The 23,523-nt window shown below is 35.1% G+C and overlaps 1 protein-coding gene across 2 annotated transcripts in view; it reads right to left on the reverse strand.

Moving 5' to 3' along the window:
* Positions 1 to 23,523, reverse strand: part of Hs2st1 (heparan sulfate 2-O-sulfotransferase 1) — a 186,280-nt gene that overhangs the window by 10,885 nt on the left and 151,872 nt on the right. For both annotated transcript variants that reach the window (XM_004639281.2, XM_023724335.1), the window contains exons 2-4: positions 18,765 to 19,003; positions 9,543 to 9,628; positions 3,293 to 3,431 (exon numbers count right to left, since the gene is read on the reverse strand). In XM_004639281.2, the coding sequence (XP_004639338.1) occupies positions 3,293 to 3,431; positions 9,543 to 9,628; positions 18,765 to 19,003 (464 nt within the window). The remainder of the gene's footprint in view (positions 1 to 3,292; positions 3,432 to 9,542; positions 9,629 to 18,764; positions 19,004 to 23,523) is intronic.

Here is a 23,523-nt window from a genome sequence, read left to right on the forward strand (position 1 = left end):
GAGAGAGTGTGGTGTGTGTGTGTGGCCAGCTCAGCCCACCAGGGGGCGGGCTGGCTGGCATGTGGTGCTGGGGGATTGAACTTTTGAACCGCGGTCCCTGATGCTTTGTCAAGCTTGTTCTAAGTAGGTGCCTTAGACCACTGAGCCATCTCTCCAGCCCCCAGACATTTTCTAGAATGGCAGCCATTGCAAGTTATTTCCAACATAACCATGGCCACCCTTTCATCTCTACTATTTGTAAATACGCCTCCATTTTTAGGATGTTATATGTACACAGTCTTATAAAGATATGAGTTTAATGAAGATACTGGCAAGTTAAATATATTAAGGAATTATTTACAATAAGACATTACTTCACTCATAAAGTCCCTGAAAGTTACCAACTTTTGTTTCATGAGAAACATGACAAATTATTTTAAATATCTAATGTTTTATAACAAAAGATCTATTCTATCTACAAAACCGTAAATTTTCATACTTTAATATACCATTTACACGTGATTGAATCCCTATAAAAGTTAAGACAATGCAACAGTATTTTGCTGGAGTTACTAATAATATAAAGTGTAGGAATATGTATTTTATTTATTTTTTTTTTTGGTGGAACCGGGGATTGAACTCAGGTCCTTGCGCTTGCCAGGCAAATGCTTATTCCACTGAGCCATCTCCCCGGCCCCAAGGAATATGTATTTTAAAAATACTTAAAAAATCCAAGCCTTATTGCATTTAAGAGAGAAAATAATAAAAGTTCTACATGCATTATCTACCTAAATTTGTCAAATACAAATGGGCAATGATGGATAATTTATTAAGTTTTAAATATATAAATTGTCTATATAGAAATCTTGAGCAGCATTTTGTATTTTCTTTTAAAGAAAAAAGGAAGGTTTAAGTTTATTGACTGATCATATAGTTTAAGTTTATTGACCTATGATACTAAGCAGTGTTTTGACCTTTCTGGGTCGCAATTTGTGTATCTGTGAGGAATACTTCACTGAATTGCACAAGCTATCTTAAAAAGACAACAGCTTAAAGGAATGCTCTGTAAACAATAAATAATAAATGTGATTTATTGTGGTTAATTCTATTAATTACTGTCAGTGATCAATCGCTCAAATTGTGCAGCACAGCCATGAAACCATGCTATCTAAGGCTGACAGTCACAAACAGACATAGGAACCCACAAGATAGCACATCTTTTCCTAAGCAACACCAATGGTTATCTGTTGTTCAAAGGAAAGAGATGGATGTCACAAAAGTAAAAATAGTAATTTAAGTATAAGGCCACAAAAAGTTATACTAATAGATTTTATAAAAATTTGCAGAATCCTCAAAATAATAAAAAATATTTGCAGAAGATCAGGTAATAGTAAGATATGAGTAAACACAGTAAAAGAAGACTTGGTCAGTTTTTCTATTTTGAATAGTATTTTCTGATTGAAATTTCGAGACTAAGAAAAGAAACACCAATTTCTAGAAAAAAATAAAAAAGGAAAACAACAAAAATTGTCTTCTCATGATAAACACCTAACTTGGAAAATAATTAATCACTGAGTGTTGCTTATCACCCTACACCAAGTATCATCACTACCGTGTAACACTTTAACACATGCAGAATTCACGTATCATCAAGCTCTTACAGGGAAACCAGGTACCAGGTTGCTATGGTTTATATCTAATGTCCCCCAGGAGCCTCATGTGCTCAGAGGTGGGGATTTTGGAAGGTGGCCGGACTATTCGGGCTCATAGCTGACTTGTGGTTAGGAGGTGGGATCTGGGGGCAGGATGTGGGTTGCTGAAGTGTGGCCTGAAGGGCCTATCTTCCTCTCCAGTTCCTCTCTTTACTCTCCCTGCTTCTAGGTCACTTTTCCTCTGTGCAGATGTTTCCACTATGCCACTTCTGTCCTAGGGAAGATGACTGACTGAAACCTGTAGAAACAGTGAGCCAAAATAAGCCTTTCCTAGAGTTGCATGTGGCAGGTATTTTGTCTCAGTAATGAGAAAGTTAACTGAGACACAAGTCCAAAAGTAGCGATGAGGCTGGAGAGATGGCTCAGTAGAACAAGTGCTTCCCTAATAAGCGCAAGAGCCTGAGTTCAATCTCCAGTTCCACCATTAAAAAAAAAAAAAAAAAAAAAAGACAGCTTAGATCTGTAGGGGCCTGCCCATTGCCTCAGTTGTTTAAGTGCTTGCTTAAACAAAGCAGTCAGGCTCAGGATGCTGACGTTCCATCCCCAGATACTCACGCCAAACCAGATCTGCCCAGAAGGCATTCTGTGGCAGCCAAAAAAAAAAAAAAAAAAATCCTTCTGCCAAAAGTAAGGATGAAATACTGGGGAAGATAATATGTTAACCGACAATCCAGATACTACTAAGTAAATGCTCTATTTTAATACAATGTTCTCAGAACCCTAAAAGGAGACCTAACTCTGCTGGGAATGGGGGTGGTGCTGGCACAGGAAACTACAGGAAAGGGAACACTGGAACTGAATCTCATCCATAACAAAAACTTGCTGGAGTGAAGGAAGGGTACACTAATAAGAAAAAAAAAAAAAAAAAAGAAGCAATAGTAAATTTGGAGTTTAATGACATTTCATGTGGCCAAAGCACTGCGCTGGGAAAAAATTAAGACAGGAGAGGAAAGTCTCAGGTGATGTCAGCCAGTGCCTTCTATGCTGTGAGGAGTGTGGTCGCTGTAAAAGCGTTGCAAGAGAAATGTGAAAAGTCAGTATGGTTCTTAGAAAAGTAGCTGGTGACGCTCTGAAGGATGCAATGAAACGAAAGACACCAAAATCTGAACCTGATACAAATATCTTGAGCCACTATTTTCTCATTACTTGAAAAATTTCTGCTTTAAACAAATGATTGCTAATAAGTACAAAACTGGCATCAGTGAGACTATGAGAACTAAAATATATTTATGTTAATCAATAAATATTAATGATCTCCCAGAATTCTTTTCTGATGGCACGAGGGTCATATATATGTTAGACAAGTGCTCTATCAGCAAGCTACATCACCAGCCCTAGAAAATTGTCAGTAGGACTATAAGAAAACAAATATTCAACCCTTTAACAGATGAACATTTTTTTAAAGTCACAAAAATGATAATACTGTAAGACATCAGCTAATGAATAGTTTTACCTTTGCCTCTATATACTTTAAGATGCTTTTAGAATTTTCCACAATAAGCCAGCAGTATCTTTATAATCAATAAACAGTTAAAAAGCACATTGTCCACTGCATCTAGGAAACAATTATCTCCATGAAAATCTTAAAACTAAAACACTACCTTTTTGTCTCCTTGTTTTCGTCTCCTCAATCCAGGTCGATAATCATCTCCAAATCTCAGAAAATAATAGTAAGAAACTAGCCTCTCAATAGGATCCCTTATGACATTAATATAAATTGGCTTCTTTTTTACACCAAATCTGAAATAGGACAAAAGTGATGAAATCAACATTTTTATTCTGCTTAAGAATTTCCTGAAATTATATCTGGAAGTCTGAAGTACTGATCATATATGGAAAAAACCAGACGAACAAACACACCCAACTAAAGTATTAAGTGAAGACTGGGAGATCATTCAAGATTACTTATGTTACACTAAAGCAAGCAAGAGTTAAGAATTTAAGAAATTATGGTGATCACTTACCTGGGGAAGTGGCTGAGTAGCCTGCCCTGAATGGCATGGATGGCTGAGGCAGTTGGCAGCCTATCAGGAGTTTAGCATGGTAAGGTCTTCAGAAGCAGACTGGCAGGTTGCCCTAAGCAGGCAGATCCCACAAATCTTTTCAGGTGAACTATGTAGGCCTCAGATGGTGGTCAGTAACCCGTTTGGGCCCAACTTTCACCCGGCCATCAAGTGGCCCTCTGATATACTGACAGACATTCCATCCCAGTATCAGGCATACTGTAGTATATCTGCCTGGTAGATGGTGACAAGCCAATCCCCATCAGCCCTTGAGCAGAGATGGGTATTCTGCCCCTGCTGCCACACCAGCTGTGCATTACCTGCCCACATCTTTTGGAGTGGTCTTACCCCAAGAAAACTATCCTATAAAAGTGGTAGAGCAAGATGACCTGCCAGTTGCACTAATACTAACAAGGGACACAAGAAGAACCAAAGCATTTAGCAATAAACCCCAAAGAAAAGGAAACTGATAAACAGCTGGGAGAATTCATCATGATGATGATGATGATGATGATGATGATGATGATGATGATGATTATTCTGGAAAACAGGTTCTCACTATGTAGTCCAGGCTGGCCTTCAACTCGAGACAATTGTCCTGCTCCAAGTTCCTGAGTGCTGAAATTATAGATGTATTGCCACCACTCCTGGCTAGTTCTTAAGGAAACTTAATGAGATAAAAGAATATAAACAGACAGTTCAAAGAAATCAGGAAAACAACTCAAGTCATAGATGAGAAACTTAGAAAAGAGATAGCAATCATAAGAAAGAACAAAACAAATCTTGAGGATAAAAAAGCTCAGAAAGTAAAAAATTTTTAAAAATCCAGTGTCTCAACTGCACATCAAATCAAGAAGAATAAAGAATCTCTGACTCAAAATAATTCAGTAAGGCCAAAAATAAACTAAATAAGTAAATAATAAAAGAATGAAGAAAACCTTTAAGACTTATGGGACTCCATTGAGTGACCAAATTTCTGTGTTTAGGATGTTTCTGAAAGGAGTGTAGGTAGGTAAGGCACAGAAAACCCTATTCAGTGAAACTGCTGCTGAAAACTGCAAATCTTGGGAAAGATGGGCACATCCAGATGTGGAAAGCCCAAAGGATGCCTAATAGATTCAATCAACAACAACCTACTCTGAAGCATATTATTATAGTCACAACACTCAGAAGTACAAGCCAGAGATTAAACTCTAAAATAGCAAGAGGACAGTGTCAAGTCATGCACAAGGAATTATACTACATTACACTAATAATAGACTTCTCAAACAGGATTCTTTCAGACCAGGAGAAAATAGGATGAAATTTTCAATGTTCCAAAAGAAAAAATAAACTACCAACCATGAATACTAGGTCCCCCAAAAGCTATCTATCAAAGCTATCCATCTCTCCAAAGAGAAATAAAGTCTTTCTAAGGCAAAAACAAAACAAAGCAAAACAAATCAGGGAATTCATCACCGCCAGGTAATAAATGTTTAAGGCAGACCTATACTAGAAGAAAAAGAGTAACTACTATGAAAACACAGGAAAGTACAAAATTTACTAGCAAGATACTCAAAAGAGAATATCCTAAGAAGAAAATTACGAGGACTGTCTGTATCAACAAAATAAGGGAAGGAAAAGTTAAATGTCAAATAACCTAAAGATGCAGCTCAATAAAATAGATAAGCAATAAACAAAATCCAAAATTAGAAGGAAAGACTTCAACAGAAACAAACAAAATGAAGACCAAAACCTATTTTTTTTCAAATAAATAAAACTGACAAACTTAGTTTTTAAGGAGAAAAAGAGAACCAGTTACAAAATTAAAGGTTTAAAAAAAGGAAACATTACAACTGATACCACAGACGTTCGAAAATTCATCATGAATAATCATATGCCAAGGGGAAACCTAGAATACAGATAAAATTTTAGGCACATGTAACTTTCCAAAACTGACATCTAAGAATATAGAAAACTTCACAAGAACAATGGCAAACAATGAAACTGAAACAGTAATAAAAAGTCTTTCAGTAAAGAAAAGCCTACACCTAGATGACTTCATTGCTAAAGTTTACTAAATCTTTAAAAAAAGACTAATATTAATTCTTCTCAAGCTATTATAAAGAATTGAAAGGAAGAGTGAAGCTTCTAACTTCATTTCATAAGGCCAGCGTTATCCTACTACCAATGCTTGACAAACATACACAAAAGAGAAAACTATACACAAGTACCCCTGATGAACAGATGTAAAAATCCATAGCAAAACACTTATAAATTGAATTCAACAAAAAGATCACACGCTGTGATCAAGCTGCTTTCATTCTAGCAAGCAAAGATGGTTCAGCATATGCAAATTAATAAATATGAGTATGTAACATAAGAATGAAGAACAAAAATTACCCAATCATCTCAATATCACAGAAAAAAAATTGATAAAATTCAGTATCTCTTCATGATAAAACCTTTAACAAAAGGGCATACTGAAAGAATATAAATCAATACAATACAAGCTATAATATGACAAAACACAGCAACTCCATGCAAATATGAAAAAGTTAAAATTATTTCCTCTAAAATCAGGAATGAACAAGGATGTAAACTTCAACCACTCTTGTGTAATACAGTTTAGTGTTGGAGATTTTAGCCAGAACAGTTAGGCAAGAGAAAGAAATGAAGAACAGAAATTACAAAAATACTTGAGGACATTATGTTAAATGAAGTAAGCACACTGCTGTGTGGAAGCTTATGTGGAAACTAAAAGGCTGAACTAATATAGAGGTAGAGATTAGATTACTGGTTTCTAAAGCCTAGGAAGCATGTGTACGAAGAGATGAAAAGAAGGTGCTTAACAGGTACAAAAGTGCAGCTTGAGAGGGGGAATAGCTTGTAATGTTCCATAGCATAGAAGGATAACTAGTTAAAAACTATGAGTTGAGTATTCCAAAAGAGTAAATAGGATTTTGAGTGTTTCAAATCCAAAGAAATGATAAATGTGTAAGATGACAGATAGCTCAATTATCTTAATTTGGTCACTGCACAATCTATATATGTATTGAAATATCACACTGTATCCCATACAAATATATGACAGTTTGTCAATTAATAATTTTTTTAAAAAGTTGTAGAAGGAGAAAATGAATAAAAATTGTAAGCTTTATATATACAAAAATAATTTTTTTGCCTTCATTAGGGTTCAGATTCCAAATACATAATACTCTCTCAAATTAGCATACATATATAGAAATTAGTATTTATAGTTTAAAAATGGGCTTACTAAGGGGTGATCTGTTAGGTTCCATAACCAATGTGGTAGTATAAAAAGTCTGAAATATGCACCAAATACAAGTAATGATGTGTCGTTTCTGGCTCTCCACTGGGTAAGCATTATCAACAGATGCAGTACTGAGTCAATGCAAATACAACCACCTTCTACTTTTACTGATTTTAATGACAAGAGAGAAGTGGAAAACATGTAAGTCTTCAGCATTACTTACAGAATGAAAATGGCTGACATCATGGATGATTGTCACTTTTGCAACCTTCGAGGATCAGGGAATTGTCCAACTGGTTCCTTGGCCTAGCATCCTGCCCATTCCCCACCCTGAAATGTCCTCTTGACTCTTCCCTTTCTCTTTTCATTTAATAAAGTTACCAAGTCTAATTTTTCTTTTGTAAGCTTTCTCAATGAAGTGCTGTCTTCCTCATTCTCTTTTTACCATTGCCTTCTTCCCAGCACTTCTGCTTGGATGACTGTGGTAATCTGTTTGGTTTTCTTATATTCAGTTTTTCTCCCTTTTAATCCATCTTTCATATGGTAAGTGAACAGCATGAATTGAAAAGGAGAAGGTAATATAGGGTTTTCATTGATTATAAAGAAAAACTATGAACAGACAAGTCTAGGAGAAAGACGCTTTCAGTGAACTCAATGAGGTCAAGATTCGAAACTTAACTTTGTACTTTCTATACATTAGAACATTCTGAAAATGTCCAACCTATATAGTTTTAAACTATAAAATTTTAAAATTGATGGCATGAATTTATCTTGTCTATATAATTAAGACAAAAAGTAGCAAGACGGAATAAAAAAGAAAAATGTAAGAAATAAGTATTTTGGTTATTATCCTAAAGTTCTGGGAAGAAAAAAATATACATATATAATCAGAACATGCGTTGGGCAGACTTAAGATCACAAATAAGATGTGTACCTCTCAGCAGATTTTCTAAGTTTATACTCTTTCATGTTTCCAGTGAAGGCAACTAAAATACTGTGATTAAAACTGTTGCACCAAATTCACAATTTTTTTTTCTATTGGCAAGTCTTTTTTTAATAAAATATGTAAACAATATGCTTGTTAAGATAATGGTAGGGAATCAAAAGTAAATAATTTTAAAAATTGGTGAGGTGGGACATCTGCCTGGCACACACAAGGTCCTCAGTTCGATTCCTGGTCCCCACCTCCCCCCCAAAAAAACCCCAACACTGGTAAGGTGACATTTCTCTCTTTTTTCTTAATTATGAGTTATAGGGCCATCAAACAAAAAGATAATTAAAAGGGTACTGGTGTTTAGGTATTTGTTCAAAATTGTCTAGAAGTCTATTGAAGTTTTTTACACTAATTTTTAGTTTCAGTATCAAGAGGACTATGAAAATCTACAAACCCCTAAATATTCATGTCAATATTTAATAAATAAGATTGTTTCTTTCAAAAAGCTTTATACTTTCAAGTATAAGAACCTAAATATACACTACAGCTTTGTTCTAAAACTTTGCCTAAAGCAAAAGCACTCAATATATAATTTTAATAATGAAAACCTCAAGTATTAGAAACTGAGTTGTGTGTGGAAAAATAAATCATTTAGGTGAAAGGGTAACAAACATTCAATTCAAGGATAATGCAGCCCTCAGGGAAAATATGCATATGAATGAAGTTTATGAAATTGGTTCAATGCTTCTACAAAGAAAAAATAATTAGTTTATTTTAAAGCTACCATAAAATGTTTTCAATATTGTAGTATGAATTATTTATAGAAAAATGTACATCTAACTTTGAAGCTATCACTTTATTGAAAGACTGAGTAGAATGGGAGAAAAAAATTAGAATATATCATTTTTTTGTACATGTAGTATGTAGGTGACTCCTTAAGATTTTCAAAAAAGTTACAAGATTTACTGTTTCTCTCAATCAGTAATATTTCAGCTTATTTTTCAAATTTAATGAGATACATTGAAAGTGAAATGTCCCTTTCATCTTAAACTTTACACATTATCTTTTAAAGCTGGCAAATAAATGAAGATGTATTCCTTTAAATCATGAATATTAAAGACAAAAAATAAGCTTTAACCAGAAAATTTTTGGATTTTCTAAAGTTAACCCAAAAATATTCAGAGAAATGAGGATCTGAGGCTTCACCAAGATGGTATGATGTGTACTACAAAAAAGTTCAAATAGCTCAACAAGACTAATGTTTAAACTATTCCTTTTTACGTACTGGGACACCAATAACTGTGGGATAATTATTTTGCTTTCTAACGGTGTGGTACAGCCACATCTAACTGAGCAAGTTAAAATCTGAGCTTTCCTAAAGCAGCATCACTCTAGTTGTATAAGAAACATACATAATAATGATGAGTAACTTCAATTAACCTTACCTAAATTAAACATAACTTGAAAATTGCCAATTTATGAACGCTAGAGGGCAGTAAGACACTAGATAGATATTTAAATCACAGCTCTAAAAGCAGGAAAGGCAATTCAGTACTGCACATTCTTATTTTGGAAAATCAAAATATGACAATTTAACACTTTTTTTTTAGGTTGCAGAAGTACAAAGCATTCTTAAGTGTGTCACTTTAGGCACAACTTACTTTGCAAAATCCAAGTAAGAAATGTGTCCATGGTAAAATCCTGGTTTCATCTCTTTCCAGGATGTTATATTCTTTACAAAGCGTACCTAAATAGGGAGAACGCATTTGTTAGTTAAATACATTTTGAAGAAAAAGAAATCTGATGATATCAAAAGACTCGCAATTTAAGAATTTAAAACAAGTCACACCAATTTGACAATTATAGAACGGGAAAAACATTTTTGGATTAAACAAAGTATAATGTAATCTGTAATTACTAATTCATCATAAAGCTACTAACAGCATACTCAGGAAAAAGAGATTGTAAAAACAAAACTGCAAAATGTAACCATTTACAATCCTGTAAATATAAAGTACATTTATATAAAATGGTAGGAGTATAGTTGAACGTGTACATTCTTCACTTACCTACCAATACACATACTAAAAACAAACAAAATTACAGTAAAAATCTGTATGTTGTAAATATCCCCAGAGGCTTTCTTATTTTAATGTATTTGGTACAAGATCTCACTACGCAGCTTGGACTGGTAGTGATCCTCCTGTTTTCAGCCTACCAAGTACTGGGATTACAGGCATGCGCCACCACGCCCGGACTCAATGACCAGCTCAGTGCTCCTGGGTGTGGAGCCAGTGTGGCATGCGCTACTGGGGATGGAACCCTAGTCCCTGAGCTTGCCTAAGCAAGCGCTTAGTCTGCTGAGCTATTATGCCAATGCTCAGAGGTTTATTAGTATTAATTTTTTTTTTTTTTTTTGGCAGAACCAGGGATTGAACTCAGGTCCTTGCACTTGCCAGGGAAGCACTTATTCCACTGAGTCATCTCCCCAGCCCCTCAGAGGCTTATTTTTAAAAATTCATTTTCATTGTGATTCAATAAATAAAGTTAAACCAAAATGAGGAAAGAAAAGATGATAATCAGGTTTTTAAAAGGTAAGAATGACCAATAAAATTGAAGATATAATACAAATCAAATATTTAAAAATATCTACATAGGGCTGGTGAGATGGCTCAGTGGTCTAAAGCACCTACTTAGAACAAGCTTAGCGAAGCACAGGGACCGCAGTTCAATCCCCAGCACCACATGCCAGCCAGCCCCGCCCCCAGGTGGGCTGAGCTGGACACACACACACACACACAAATAAAATAAATAAATTAAAAAAAAAATCTACATATTTCCTGGAACTTAAAATTAAAAATTCAGTAAGTATAAACACTACTTTTATTTTATTTTATTTTAATTAATTTATTTTATTTTATTTTTTGCAGAACCGGGGATTGAACTCTGGTCCCTTCGCTTGCCAGGCAAGCACTTATTCCACTGAGCTATCTCCCCAGCCCCTAAACACTTCTTTTAAAAGAATTGGTTAATACAGAGTTTGATAAAACCACCATCAGATTTAAAATAATGATATATAATTTCTTAAAGGAAAACATTATAGATGATGTGAGCTAATCTCTTCGTGATAAGTAACACACGGTTAAGAACAAACAACAAGTACTTAAGAGTCTTTTCTGGAGACCAGATATTGTGCAGGGAGCCCAGGTGGTGAGGCCCACCACCCTTTTCAGTACCAAAAGCTTCTGCAAACCATGACATCAGCCATAAACACTCCATGTCAATGTGTACTTCTGACAATTCATCAACGTTTCATTTACATTTTAGAATAGAGTTAATCACATGGCACTATTCCAGAGTACTTACACTGGATTGGTGTCATTAAGTTAATAGCGATGAATGGGGATAGCTGCTTTCTGTTGGTAGGGGTGGGAAAGGAAATGGGAAATGCAGCTGTGGGTGACTGTGAACTACAGAAAACTGGAAGATTCTGAGAGAATTTATTTTTAGAGGAAGCATTAATAACTCATATGTTAAAGAAAACAAGGGAGCTTTCAGAATGGAAATCGAGGGAGCCTTACTTTCTGTCCTCTCTATAACCATACACTGCCTGGAAATAAAATCTGAAAATCAAATGTAGATAAAAAGTTTGGTTGCTTTAAAAAAAAAACCAATTTCATTTTAGCAGACATTTTCAATTTTCCCCCACTCAAAGCCATGTAAATGTGTGATTTGTGGTTCTTATGTTCTTTCTTGTTCATGCTTCACATGAGGTACCAAACAGAAGTAGAATGATAAACGAAGCAGAAAATAATAAATTAGATAATCCTAAACTGCATCCTTAAAAATAATGACACCAAAATAATAATAATAATAATAATAATAATAATAATAATAATAATGACACCATGAGGGGCCGGGGAGATGGCTCAGTAGAATAAGTGCTTGCCTGGCAAGTACAAGGGCCTGAGTTCAATCCCTGGTTCTGAAAAAAAAAAAAAAACTTCCTTGTAACTGGCAGTTAATGGTAAACTCTGTGATATAAACTTTTGGTTCTATGAAAATCAGTCTCAGTATTTCAGTCAAAATGAGAGGGAAGTATAAAGCAAAGAGAATGAGGAATTAGAGGTGATGGTTCAAGAGCACTTAAGACATATTTAGCAACTCAGCTATATTTTTCAGAAGCACAGGTTTAATATGGACACGCTGGCATAGGAGGGAAACAAAAGCACATGCTAGACTGAAGTCTGAGAAAATGCTTTACATAGGCCAAGTGTTAGATAGAACCGTAGCATAAACCTGGATGGAAGAGTGTATGGTGAAAGGCTAGCAGAGGAAAGGGATAAACTCCAAGTTTCCTTTTTCCTCCAGTATTCCTAAGGATGGTCAATATCAAACCTTCCTGAGAATGAATGGCACTTCATCAGTGTGTGTGCACAAGTGCAGGAAGCTGTGTAGTACCTGGACTGCTGCCAGGCTTCTCCACTGCTAGCTGTGTATGAGTCCTGGGACTCGTGTTAGAATGCAGACTGCTGCAGGAGATGTGGTGCAGGAGCAGAGCCTGCGATTCCCCACTTCTAATACATCTCCAGGTGAAGTGCCACACTGAAGACTAAGGCGTGGGCAGGCTCTTATGTCAGCTTCTGAGGCTTGTTTTTGTGGTCTGCTCTGCTAAAGGAGGCCTGAGGTCTACAGAAGCTCTTGAGTAAACTTAGCGACGTACTCTCAGTAAAAATGGACTAAAATTCAGCACATTTTTGACAATTTTATAAACTACTGGAACACATAAACAGAAAGGGAGAGCAGAAGCTGAGTGAACTCTGCTTCCTCCTCTTCTCACACTCTCAGCCCTCAGGGACACTTGAATCACACTGGAACCAAGCACTCCAAGAAGCTTCCGTGGAAAATTAATGAAATAAGAAACATTGTATTCTGAGTTGGATACAGCTAAGCATTTGCTCAAGGCAGAGAGAAGAACAAGGCACATTACTGTTTAACCATGAGCTCTGTTTACCAAATCAGAATTTTAAGGATGGAAGAGACCAAGAACAACCTTTACTTTCCATTTTATAGCTAAAGAAAGCAAAAATCGGGCTGGGGAGACAGCTCAGTGGTTTAAGCACCTGCCCAGCAGGCACAAGGACCTGGGTGGGTTTGATCCCCCAGCACCACATGCTGTGCTGGCCTCACCCCCAGGTGCACTAAGCTGGTCACAAGAGTCCAAGGGTGGTGGGGCATGCCAGTAATCCCAGCGCTGGGGAGGCTGAGAAAGAATTGCTATAAGTCTGAGTCTGCATAGAGACATCCTGTACCAAATAAATAAATAAATAATTTTTAAAAATAAAAAATAAAAAAAAATCAACAAACTGGGGTACTGAAAAATTCAACTACTATAGTAATCACCGAAATTTCTTCAACTGGGCTGGGTGTGCAGCTCAATAAGACAGTACTTGCCTAATGTATAAGGAAACCTGGGGTGGATCACCAACACACACACTCAATTCCTACTTCTAAAATCTCAAGGTTCAGGGGCCGGGGAGATGGCTCAGTGGAATAAGCACTTCCCTAGCAAGTGCAAGGGTCTGAGTTCAATCCCCAGTTCTGCAAAATAAATAAATAAATAAATAATAAAAAAAATCCCAAGGTTCAGGTGATACAACTTTTGTTTATTTCCTTGTGAATTTACTCATTACCTTCATCATAATCTCAACTTCCAGTCCATTCTGATCATTACAACCACAGGTAACCATTTCAACAATGACCCCTGATCCCTTGGTTTATTACCTGTGAGCGGAAATAAGCTAAAAGAAGATGAAAATCTATGTATCTGTGGAAGTCAGCTTGGTATCACTATAACCAATACTGGAGATAATCAACTTATAAGAAAGTATGTTTTGACTCACAGCAGAGGAGGCTTTGGTGACTGGCACCACTGTTTTGGGCCTACAGGGAGACAACAGACTGTGGCGAGTACGGAGTGGAGCAAAATCAACTACCTCATCACCAAGGAGCAGAGAGACAAGAAAGGGCTTGCTAGGTCCCATTTCGTAAAAGTGTCTCCCAGTTCTCACTGCAGCAGCACACATACTAAAAGTGTCTCCCATCTCCCCAACCTCTAACATGTGGGCCACTGAGGGGAATCTAAGATCCAAATAACAGCAATGCATATTTTTTTTCTTTCATTTCTTCAACATTAACAAAGGCAATGTGTTAAAGTCTCATTAATAAAGCTGTGGCTGACTCACAATGTGCAATAAATCAAAAGATGCTGAGCTGAGGTTAACCTTTCCTTTATGGGGAGGGAAAAAGTGCTAAGCAAACAAATGAGGTCAGTAAGGTTCGAGTGGTGCTTCATACTAATCTGGAAAACAGTCTGAGTGCTGAGAAGGGGCACTTACGTACCACTGAAATTCCAGATTGTTCTTACTTCTTCAAAGTTGTTCTTCAAGGACAGAACATAAGTAACCTCCTGGAAAACAGCATTCTAAAAAAGTTTTCTGAAGTATTTATTTAGCCACTTCTCTTTTTAGCTGTATTTAATATTTATGTCTTTGATTCTCCAAAAATTTCCCTGCCTCTACTTTATGTCCTGCTTTTCCCTTTTGTAAGTCCAGTCCCAGTTCCTTCTCTATGATTTTCTGCCTTTTCACTTTTCCTGCGGTTCCTAGTTTGTCTCCCAGGTTGTTTCCTTCTGGCATTCCCCTCCTCGGAGGCACTGTGCCAATATCTCAGGCTCCGAACACCGAGGAGTAAGACAAGGAAGCGCAGAACAGAGGAGCAAACTTCAGTCATGTTATGGATTCTTATGATTACATCTGGCACTAACAAAGGCTAAATTGACAGGCAAAGAGAGCAGAACCTAATAGTATCAAGTGAAATTTGAGTGAAAGCTCTGCCTTAGGGAGAAGATATAAAGCTACCTTAGTGACTTTATTCAAAGAAAGTCTTCATACTCTGACTGAATATGCTATCAAAGATGTTTCAGAAGTAGTCAGATATACTACATGAAAAAAAAATGTTTTCTGGCTATCCTGGAGCAGATTTTAAAATCTGATTTTTATCAGATTTTATAACTCAAGTAGAATCAAACTAGTAAGTAATCACAAAATGCCTTTAGAGAAAACACAGCAATGTAGGTAGTATACTGTGATTTATTTGCTTGCTGAGTTAGACTTGAACCAATATTGTAGGAAAATGGTAAAAGAAACCCTCCATCTTGCTAACAGTAGTATCTAGACTTACACTGCTAATTAGTTAACCTCAGCATTATAATTATCTGTGATCACAAAAGAACTTGTTTTCACTACCTAAAACAGTAGGAATGTCATCCTGAACATCTTGGCAAATTTTCAACTTTGAAATTACTATCTATTGAATGAATCATACTATTAACAAGTAATTACTATATACCATACTATTATTCATGCATTTACTTAAACATTTCTTACACAGACATGGGTACTTCTATGAGACTAAACCAGCAATGAAGTTTTCTACACTAGGGAAAACTAAATAATTTTAGATTAAAAATATATGCAAAGTTCTACAGCTATAGAGAGTATCGTTACTGAAGTTCAGAGCTGTGCTGCTTAATATTTGGGCTGTGGGGTAAAAAGAAAGGCTAGCGATTCACCTGAAGGATGGCACCAATCACATAGCCATTAATCAGAGGGGTTCACGTTGTCAGTAATTATCATCATGGCACCAAGCTCAATTTAAGAACCACTATTAGAGCCTAACTGGCTTATTTGCTTTTGCACTTAACAAAAAGCTTCTGGTGTTACCTACTATGTCCCGGGCACTATGCTAAACACAATTTTATAGTGGTAAACAAAACAGACAAGGTTCCTGCCATTAAGGAGCTTTTTACTGTAATAGAATTTTATAGATAGCAATCAAATCTATACACAGGATATTCTATAAACTATGGTACTACTATGGCTCCTACTATGGTAGGAAGGATACAGAGTGATTTGATACTCAGTAGTAACTTGGCCGAGATATTTAATATATCCATAGGAAGCCCAATTAAGGTTTGTTTGAGAGAAAGTCAATCTGAAAACTTAAATGTATAACATGAAATCAAATATGGGAGAAGGCAGAAAATATACTCTAAAAGGAAATGTAAGTGCAGAGGCCTTAAAGTGGCAAGAGCACTGGCAGAGACTGGATTAGAAAGGGCCTTCTGTCCTGGGTAAGGAATCTGGATTTTGAAGCAGAAACAGGAATATGAATATAAAGGTATATAAATCTTCCTGGGAAGAATGTAATAAGCACCTTTCCATGTCTTCACCAAGAATCATTCTAGATCACTGCTACTCAAACTATGGTTCAAGAACCAGCTTCCTCAGGTTAACATTAGGTGGAAGTTTTCAAAATATAGCATCAGGCTCTATCTTGGCCCCTCTGAATCAGAATTTGCACTTTCACTAGGATACATATGATAGAGCTTTCCTCAAAAGTGTTGCTCTGAGTTTTGTTTCTGATAAGAGTTCTGATGTCATTCTTACCTTAAAAAAAAAAAAGTGTTGCTCTGATGAGGAATTAGAGAAAAAAAGTACAGTGAATAGCTACATATATTCTTAATGGTATTCTTCCATTCTGAAAGTTACTGATTTATTTCACAGAGAATTATAAAGCAAGAGAGCTGCATGTTTTATAACTTGGACTCTATTACAGTGTCTTGGTGTATACCTCTTGTTACAATTCCCAGCACTCAACAGACTTGTTTCTATAGTTTTTGCTTCCAAACTGTATAGTTTTACATTTTTCTGATTTATAAGAATGACATCTTAAGTTTTTTTCCTAACATGGTTTTAGAACCAATGATAATTACACTATTTTAAACCATATGATTTTGAATTAGAAGAAATTCCATTTTTATAATTAAAAAATAAAAGTTTACATTCAGATGAAGCTTACTAGATTTAAAGGAAAATAAAAATGCAGTTACTTACTATATCAGGCAAAGTAAAGAACCAGTAAATATGATCCGATTTGAAAAAAAATGTTTTTATATATTACAAAATACAAGTTGCAGTTGTTGCATATTAGATATCTTTTATATAAGCCACTCTTAATACCAGGTTTCGAACTCCCAATTGGAAGTATGTCAGCTGATTAAGAGTCTCATGCTCTACCGACTGAGCCAGCCAGGCACCCTGTCAGCTGATTAAGACTGCGCTTCTGCTCTGCCTTACACAAATGTTTTAAATGTTATACATTATGCAATCAAACTGCTTCAAAGACAGCATTTCCTTTTTCCTGTATATAACTAACAAGCTATTGAAGGGAAAACAGAAGCTTTATCTTATCCAAATTCAAGTGGGAAAATATACCACTACATGATGCTGGTAAATGTCACATGCAGAGAGCTTCTGCAGATCTGTATTTCATGAAAAAAATGGTTGATGTCATTGCCAGGTATCTTGTAGCTGTCAGAAAACTTTATAATGCTAGACACAAAATAACTCTAAAAATTGAACAAATTTCTATAAAATACTGCTGAGATCTGAAATTTTGTGAACATCAAAGCATGTTCCATTTAAATGAAGATGAATTATGAAAAGCAATAATGCAAACAAATTTAAAACCTACTACTTGCTGTATAAAATAGAATATTAAAGATGCTTGCCCTTGAGATAGAAAATATTATGTAATGAATACATTTTATGAACCATTTAGCTAAAAAAGCTTGTGTTTCTTCTCATTTACAGAAGAATTATCTGGTCTGGCTGACAGACGAGTATTTTTGATTTTATCAAAAACAGTAATGACGGATCCTGAGGAAAGCCAAGAATCACAAGGAAGATGAGATGCCACACACCATTATTCTTCATAAACAGCTCTCTTACCAGGTCTACTTTACTCTCATGCATAAAAGTCACTCTCCTGCTTCAGTGTAAAGGCTACACTTATGCTTAATCATGGGAAAATAGTCAACTCTAACAATAAAACGATGTCAGCTATTTTCAAACAGATAAATACCAATTACTGATAATAAATAATTTATAAAAAGCTATTCTAATATGGCATTTGAACTCATAGTATTTTCAAATACTATCTTTTTTTCTCATGGGGTCTAACTCTCAGCCCCTTCAATAATTACAGACATAACTTTACGCAAGGATCTGAGTTCAATCCCTGGTTCCACCAAAAAAAAAAAAAACAAAAAAAAAAACAAACAAACAAACAAAAAAAAAAACGCAAGGATCTGAGTTCAATCCCTGGTTCCACCAAAAAAAAAAAAAACAAAAAAAAAAAAAAAAAAAAAGAACAAAAACAAACAAACAAAAAACCTATTTCTCTACCATAAATTGAAAAAATATAATAATTTTTATTACAAGGTGTCTTGGCGAAAATACTCATTTACTTATTTATTTTTTGTATTTAGCACGGGATCTATCGGGTCTCACTATGTAGATCCAACTCGTAATGATTCTCCTGTTTTCAGTTCCCAAGATCTGGGATTATGCGCCACCATGCCCAGTCTCAATTGCCAACTCAGTGTGCCCTGGGGGCGGGGCTGGCACAGCATGCAGGGGATCGAACCCCAGTCACTGCACTCTGCCTAAGCAGCTCTGGCCAGTCATTTTCTTAAAATGATACTACACTCAATAAAAAAATTAGTTTCTTCAAAAATTTATTATTCATTAATTCATTTATTTTATAAATACTTGATTATATATTATATGCAAGGAAATGTGCCACCAAATACTGTGAAGGATGTAAAATTACATACAAGTTGGTTTGTCTTTTCCTATAAAAGGCTTACAATTCATTAAAACCAACATAGATATCCCTTTAAAATACCTTATCCATTTCAGATATAAAATTCGAGGACATACTAAACAACATCCGTGCATTCCCTAAGTGGTAATTACCTGATCTTGCAATGACATCACTGGATTATTTTTGGTAGTGTTGATGTGAAGAACATGGTATTTATTCTTTGCACACAAGTCATAGGCAATATTTGTAAATGAGGTGCTTGCAGTTTTGGGAACTCTGTTGTAAATGATCACCATATCTTCTTCCTCATCTAACGCTGCATCTTGCCGAGGTCCATCCAGTATATGTCGCTGCTCACTTTCTCGAACTTCATGTCTTGCGAAAGCCCTCTCTGCAGAGAAAAAGATGGAACTAAGTTTTTTTTTTTTTTTTCCCTCCCCAGACAGAAAGCACTGAATTACATTCCCAATCTTTTGAGTTAAGGTCTTGCTGAACTGCTAATTTGCCTAGATGGAACTTGAATTTACAATCCTGTCTCACTCATCGAGAGTGTTGGGATTAAGGTGTGTGCCACTATATCTGGCTAGTTTTTAATGACACTATAAGAAAATTATGAACACTGAATATTGGATCATAATGAGAAACAACACAAAGATTAAAGAAAAAAAGTAAAACATACAGGAAATATGGGCAAATTGCTTAAGATTTTAGAAGGATCTATCTAGTGAATTCTAAAACAGCTTTCACCTAGAACACAATTTCCTTAATCAAAAACTAAGCAAGAGGGCTGGGGAGATAGCCCAGTAGAATAATCGCCTGCCTAGCAAGCACAAGGTCCTGAGTTCAATTCCCAGTACTGGAAAAAAACCCAAAACACTAAGGAAGAGCAGGCCAAGGCATGTTCTGACAACTTTAGAATTATGTTTGAAAGACAACAGATTCACATGTGAATAACAAAAGTATAAACAGTCATGGAGTTTAGAACAGCTGAGAGCAGAGAATACTTCAGTGTGGTTTAAGTCATTTTGTAGTGTAAAAAAAAATTTCTACGGCCTGAATGAATTTCCAAACACAGAGACAGATTACATGGAATAGTAAAGTTTACAATAAAAAATGCACTTAAAAAAGAAATCAGATATAATTTAAATAAAGATTTTGAAATTTATTGCTTTGGATTCAGTTATTCCCTGCTTTATCAAAATTCATCAGGGCACTGATTATAAAGATTAGCTAGTATGACAATAGTAAGAAGGGAAAAATATTTCTACCTCAAAATTTTCTTTTTGAGTGTTACATACTGCTAACAAACAGGTCCTGGATTTTTTTTTTTGGTAGGGGTTCTCCAAGTTTTCTTTTAGCCTCATATATCCCAGACTTGGAGGTACAAAAGAGGCAACCTCGTAAGAACCATAGACCAAGGTTCCCTTTGTTGCTATTTTTTTTTTTCTGTTTATTTTCCTCCTGCTATTCAAATGGGGTAACTTCTTTTGTCTTTTCTTCTTCTTCACCAAATTTTCTCACACATCTTTCATTCCACTCTGCTACTGAACCCAGTCACTGAGCTTTTTATTTTAGCTACTGTATTTGGGTTCTAAAATTTCTCTTTGGTTCTTGTTTATATGTTTTGTTTCAGTACTGATTTCCTGAGGTTTTTTTGTTTTTCATTTGGTACAAGAATGTTCACAACCACTCATTAAATTAAATTATTTAATAATTCCAGCACTAAGAAGGCTGAAAACAGGAAGATCACTATGAGTCCGAGCTATGTTGTGAGACCCTATACCAAATACATAAATAAAAAAAAGATGACACCTTGGTCAAATAATTATTCAATACTTTAATGCAGATGTGTGAGAAAACTTAGAGAAGACAGGAAAAAAGAAGTTATAGCAACAAAGGGAGCCTCTAGGAACTGTGTGCTATAACGAAGATCTAATGTTGGTGTTTAGAGTCTTTGAAGGACAAGAGAAAGAAAATAAGGTTGAAAAATACTCAAGGGAATGCAGGCTGAAAACTTGACACACTTGCCAAGAGACATAGACAGACTGATTCAAGAAGCTGAATGAATTCCAAGTAAGATAAAAACCAAAAATATCTATTTAGGCCAGGACACACCATAATTAAACTTCTGAAAAAGAAATCTTGAAAGCAACTAGAGAAAATGAAGTCTGTTGAAGAAAACCAGGAATAACAGTATATTTCTTACTAGAAACCATGAAAGTCATAGGAAGTATACATCATTTCTCAAGCACCAAAATAAAAGACTCTTATAGAGAAAATAATTTTCAGGAATGAATAAGAAAATACCTCATATAGATGAAACTAAAGAAAATTTATTACAAGTTGAATTACCCTAAAAGATTGGCTAAAGAAAGATCTCTAAGCAGAAAGGATGAAAGACAGAATTTTAAGACATAAGAAAAAACAAAAACAGAGAGTAAAATATGGATAAATACAACAAACTTCTCGAGTTTTTGAAAGTATGTTTGACAGATAAATCCAAAACTATGACATTGTGTGATGTGGTTTTAAATGTATGGAAAGCATATATTTAGGATGATTATATTGTAAACGGGAGAACAGAGGGACATAAAATGGGGGTGGAGTTTCTATATTTCACTTGACTTTGTTAAATGACAGCAACAAACAGACAAGTGATATTTATATAATGAAATGCATAAAAATAAGCCATAGAAACCAATATAAAGATTTTAAATTCAAAACACACTAAATAGATAAATCAAAAGGTAATCTGTACAAAAAAATACAGAAAAAATACATGGAAAAACAAACTTCCCCAAAATAAGCCTTCAGAGTACATGGAAATGGATGAAAGTGAAAATAAAACACATCAAAATGTATGGCATGCAAGTAAAACAAGACTGAGGGGTAAATTTATCATACCATATGCATACACTAGAATAGTGGCCAAACATTACAGTCATACAAATAGTAAAAACACACATCAAAAGATGTTTAACATATCTTTAGTCAATAGTGAAATGCAACTCAAAACCACAATGCAATAACCACTCACACTCACTAGAATAGCTATAATTAAACAAAAGCAACATTGCTGGAAAAACATAAGATGGTACATATATGATTAGAGACAGTTTTGGGGCTTCTCAAAAAGTTAAACATAGACTTTGACTTAGCAATTCCATTTCTAGGATTACATTAAAAAAAAAGTGGAAGAGAGGAACTCAAGCAAATACTTGAGTCAAAAAGTGATAAAATCCAAACATCCATCAACAGATGAACGAATAAATTAATTTCAGTATATATTTAGGGCAATATGTTATTTGACCTTAAAAATGAATAAAGTACTCATGAATGTGGTAGTATACATCTGTAACCTCATCTACTCTGAAGGCTGTGGTAGGAAGAGCCCAAGTCTGTTGTCACCTGGGCAACTTAGGCCTATCTTAAAATAAACTAAAGAGGACTGGGAATGTAGCTCTTGGTAGAGGGTCCCTGGGTTCTATCCCCAGTACTACAATAAAGGCACAAAGTAGCGACAGAAGCTACCATATGAATGAACCTCAATAATATTAAGCAAAAGAAGTCAGCCACTAAAGGTGTTTTTATGTTATATAAAAGATCCAGAATTGTTAAAATCACAGAAACAGATTTGTGGTCACTGGGGATGAGAGGAACAATAGGGAGCACCTGCTTAGTGGTTATGAGGTTTCCTTTGGAGTGAAAATATTTATTTTGGAACTAAATACAAGTGAATTTATTAAATGCCAGTGAACTGTTAACTTTAAAATGGCTAATTTAGTCTAGCATGGCGGTTCACAGGGGTATTTTATGTTCAGGCCAGCCTAGCCTACGTGGCAAGACGCTTTCAAAACACAAAATGGCTAATTTACATATGTGAATTCATTTAAAAAATTAACAGACAAAAACTATAAAATAACTGAGGTCATATTAATAAGTTACATTAAAATGCTTAAGAAACACGACAAAAAAAAGAATAAAACTCATTTTTTCTTAAGTTTCTTTAAATCTTTGGATGACTTTTGCTAGGACCCTGTAGATATATATTTTACATATACATTACACTTTCATGCTAAGTATATGAGGTGTAATTAAAAAATAAGGTGACCTTAAATTTTAAGTTATTACAGGAAAAGACACACTGTCAAGAATCTGTTCCAAAATAATTCCCTTAATTTCACAATTCTTGCTACTTTCTGAAGCAGTTCTGGTGTACTCGTGATTTCGTAAGTGTCTAGCTGTGCTGTCACAGCTGCAATGATGTCCTGAACAGCTGCTGCTCTTTACCCTTCCTGGTTATTCTGATTGTGAAGAAGAGCCAGAAGTCACACAGTAATATCTGGTAATAAAGAGGGGAAAGCCACACCACAGTTTTCACCAGACTGCATTCTCACAGGTGGCCTCAGCAACAGCACTCACTGTTACCTGGATCATGTACATAAGTCTCCCTCAAGGGAGAGGACTTACTGAGCTGCTTCAGAAAGTGGCAAGAGTGACAGGGTAAGTGTGTCTAAAGCAAGGGAGAGTACTCTGAGGGAGATTTATAGCAATAGGTCTTTAATAAATTTTAAAATATAAATATTTCAATGTACATTTCGATCACTTAATACACTGATTTATAATAAAACATGTTACAAAATAAAAACCAAATTTTACTGCCAAACTTAATCTGAGTGACAAAATAGCACTGAAAATATATCCATTAGGTAAAAATATTAAAGTAGTTATTAAATATCCTATCAATCTAATACCTCTGATATAATTATTTTTTGTTGATAATGTTACTAAATTAAAATCTTACTTTATTTAATGTACTTGCCAAACTTGACAGATTTCATACTTATTTCTAACATAAATGTGAAATTCTTATATCAGTTACAATATTCTTTTTTTTTTAAAGATTTTTTT

The sequence above is a fragment of the Octodon degus genome, unplaced genomic scaffold (assembly GCF_000260255.1).
Source record: "Octodon degus isolate 3935 unplaced genomic scaffold, OctDeg1.0 scaffold00109, whole genome shotgun sequence".
Classification (NCBI taxonomy): domain Eukaryota; kingdom Metazoa; phylum Chordata; class Mammalia; order Rodentia; family Octodontidae; genus Octodon; species Octodon degus.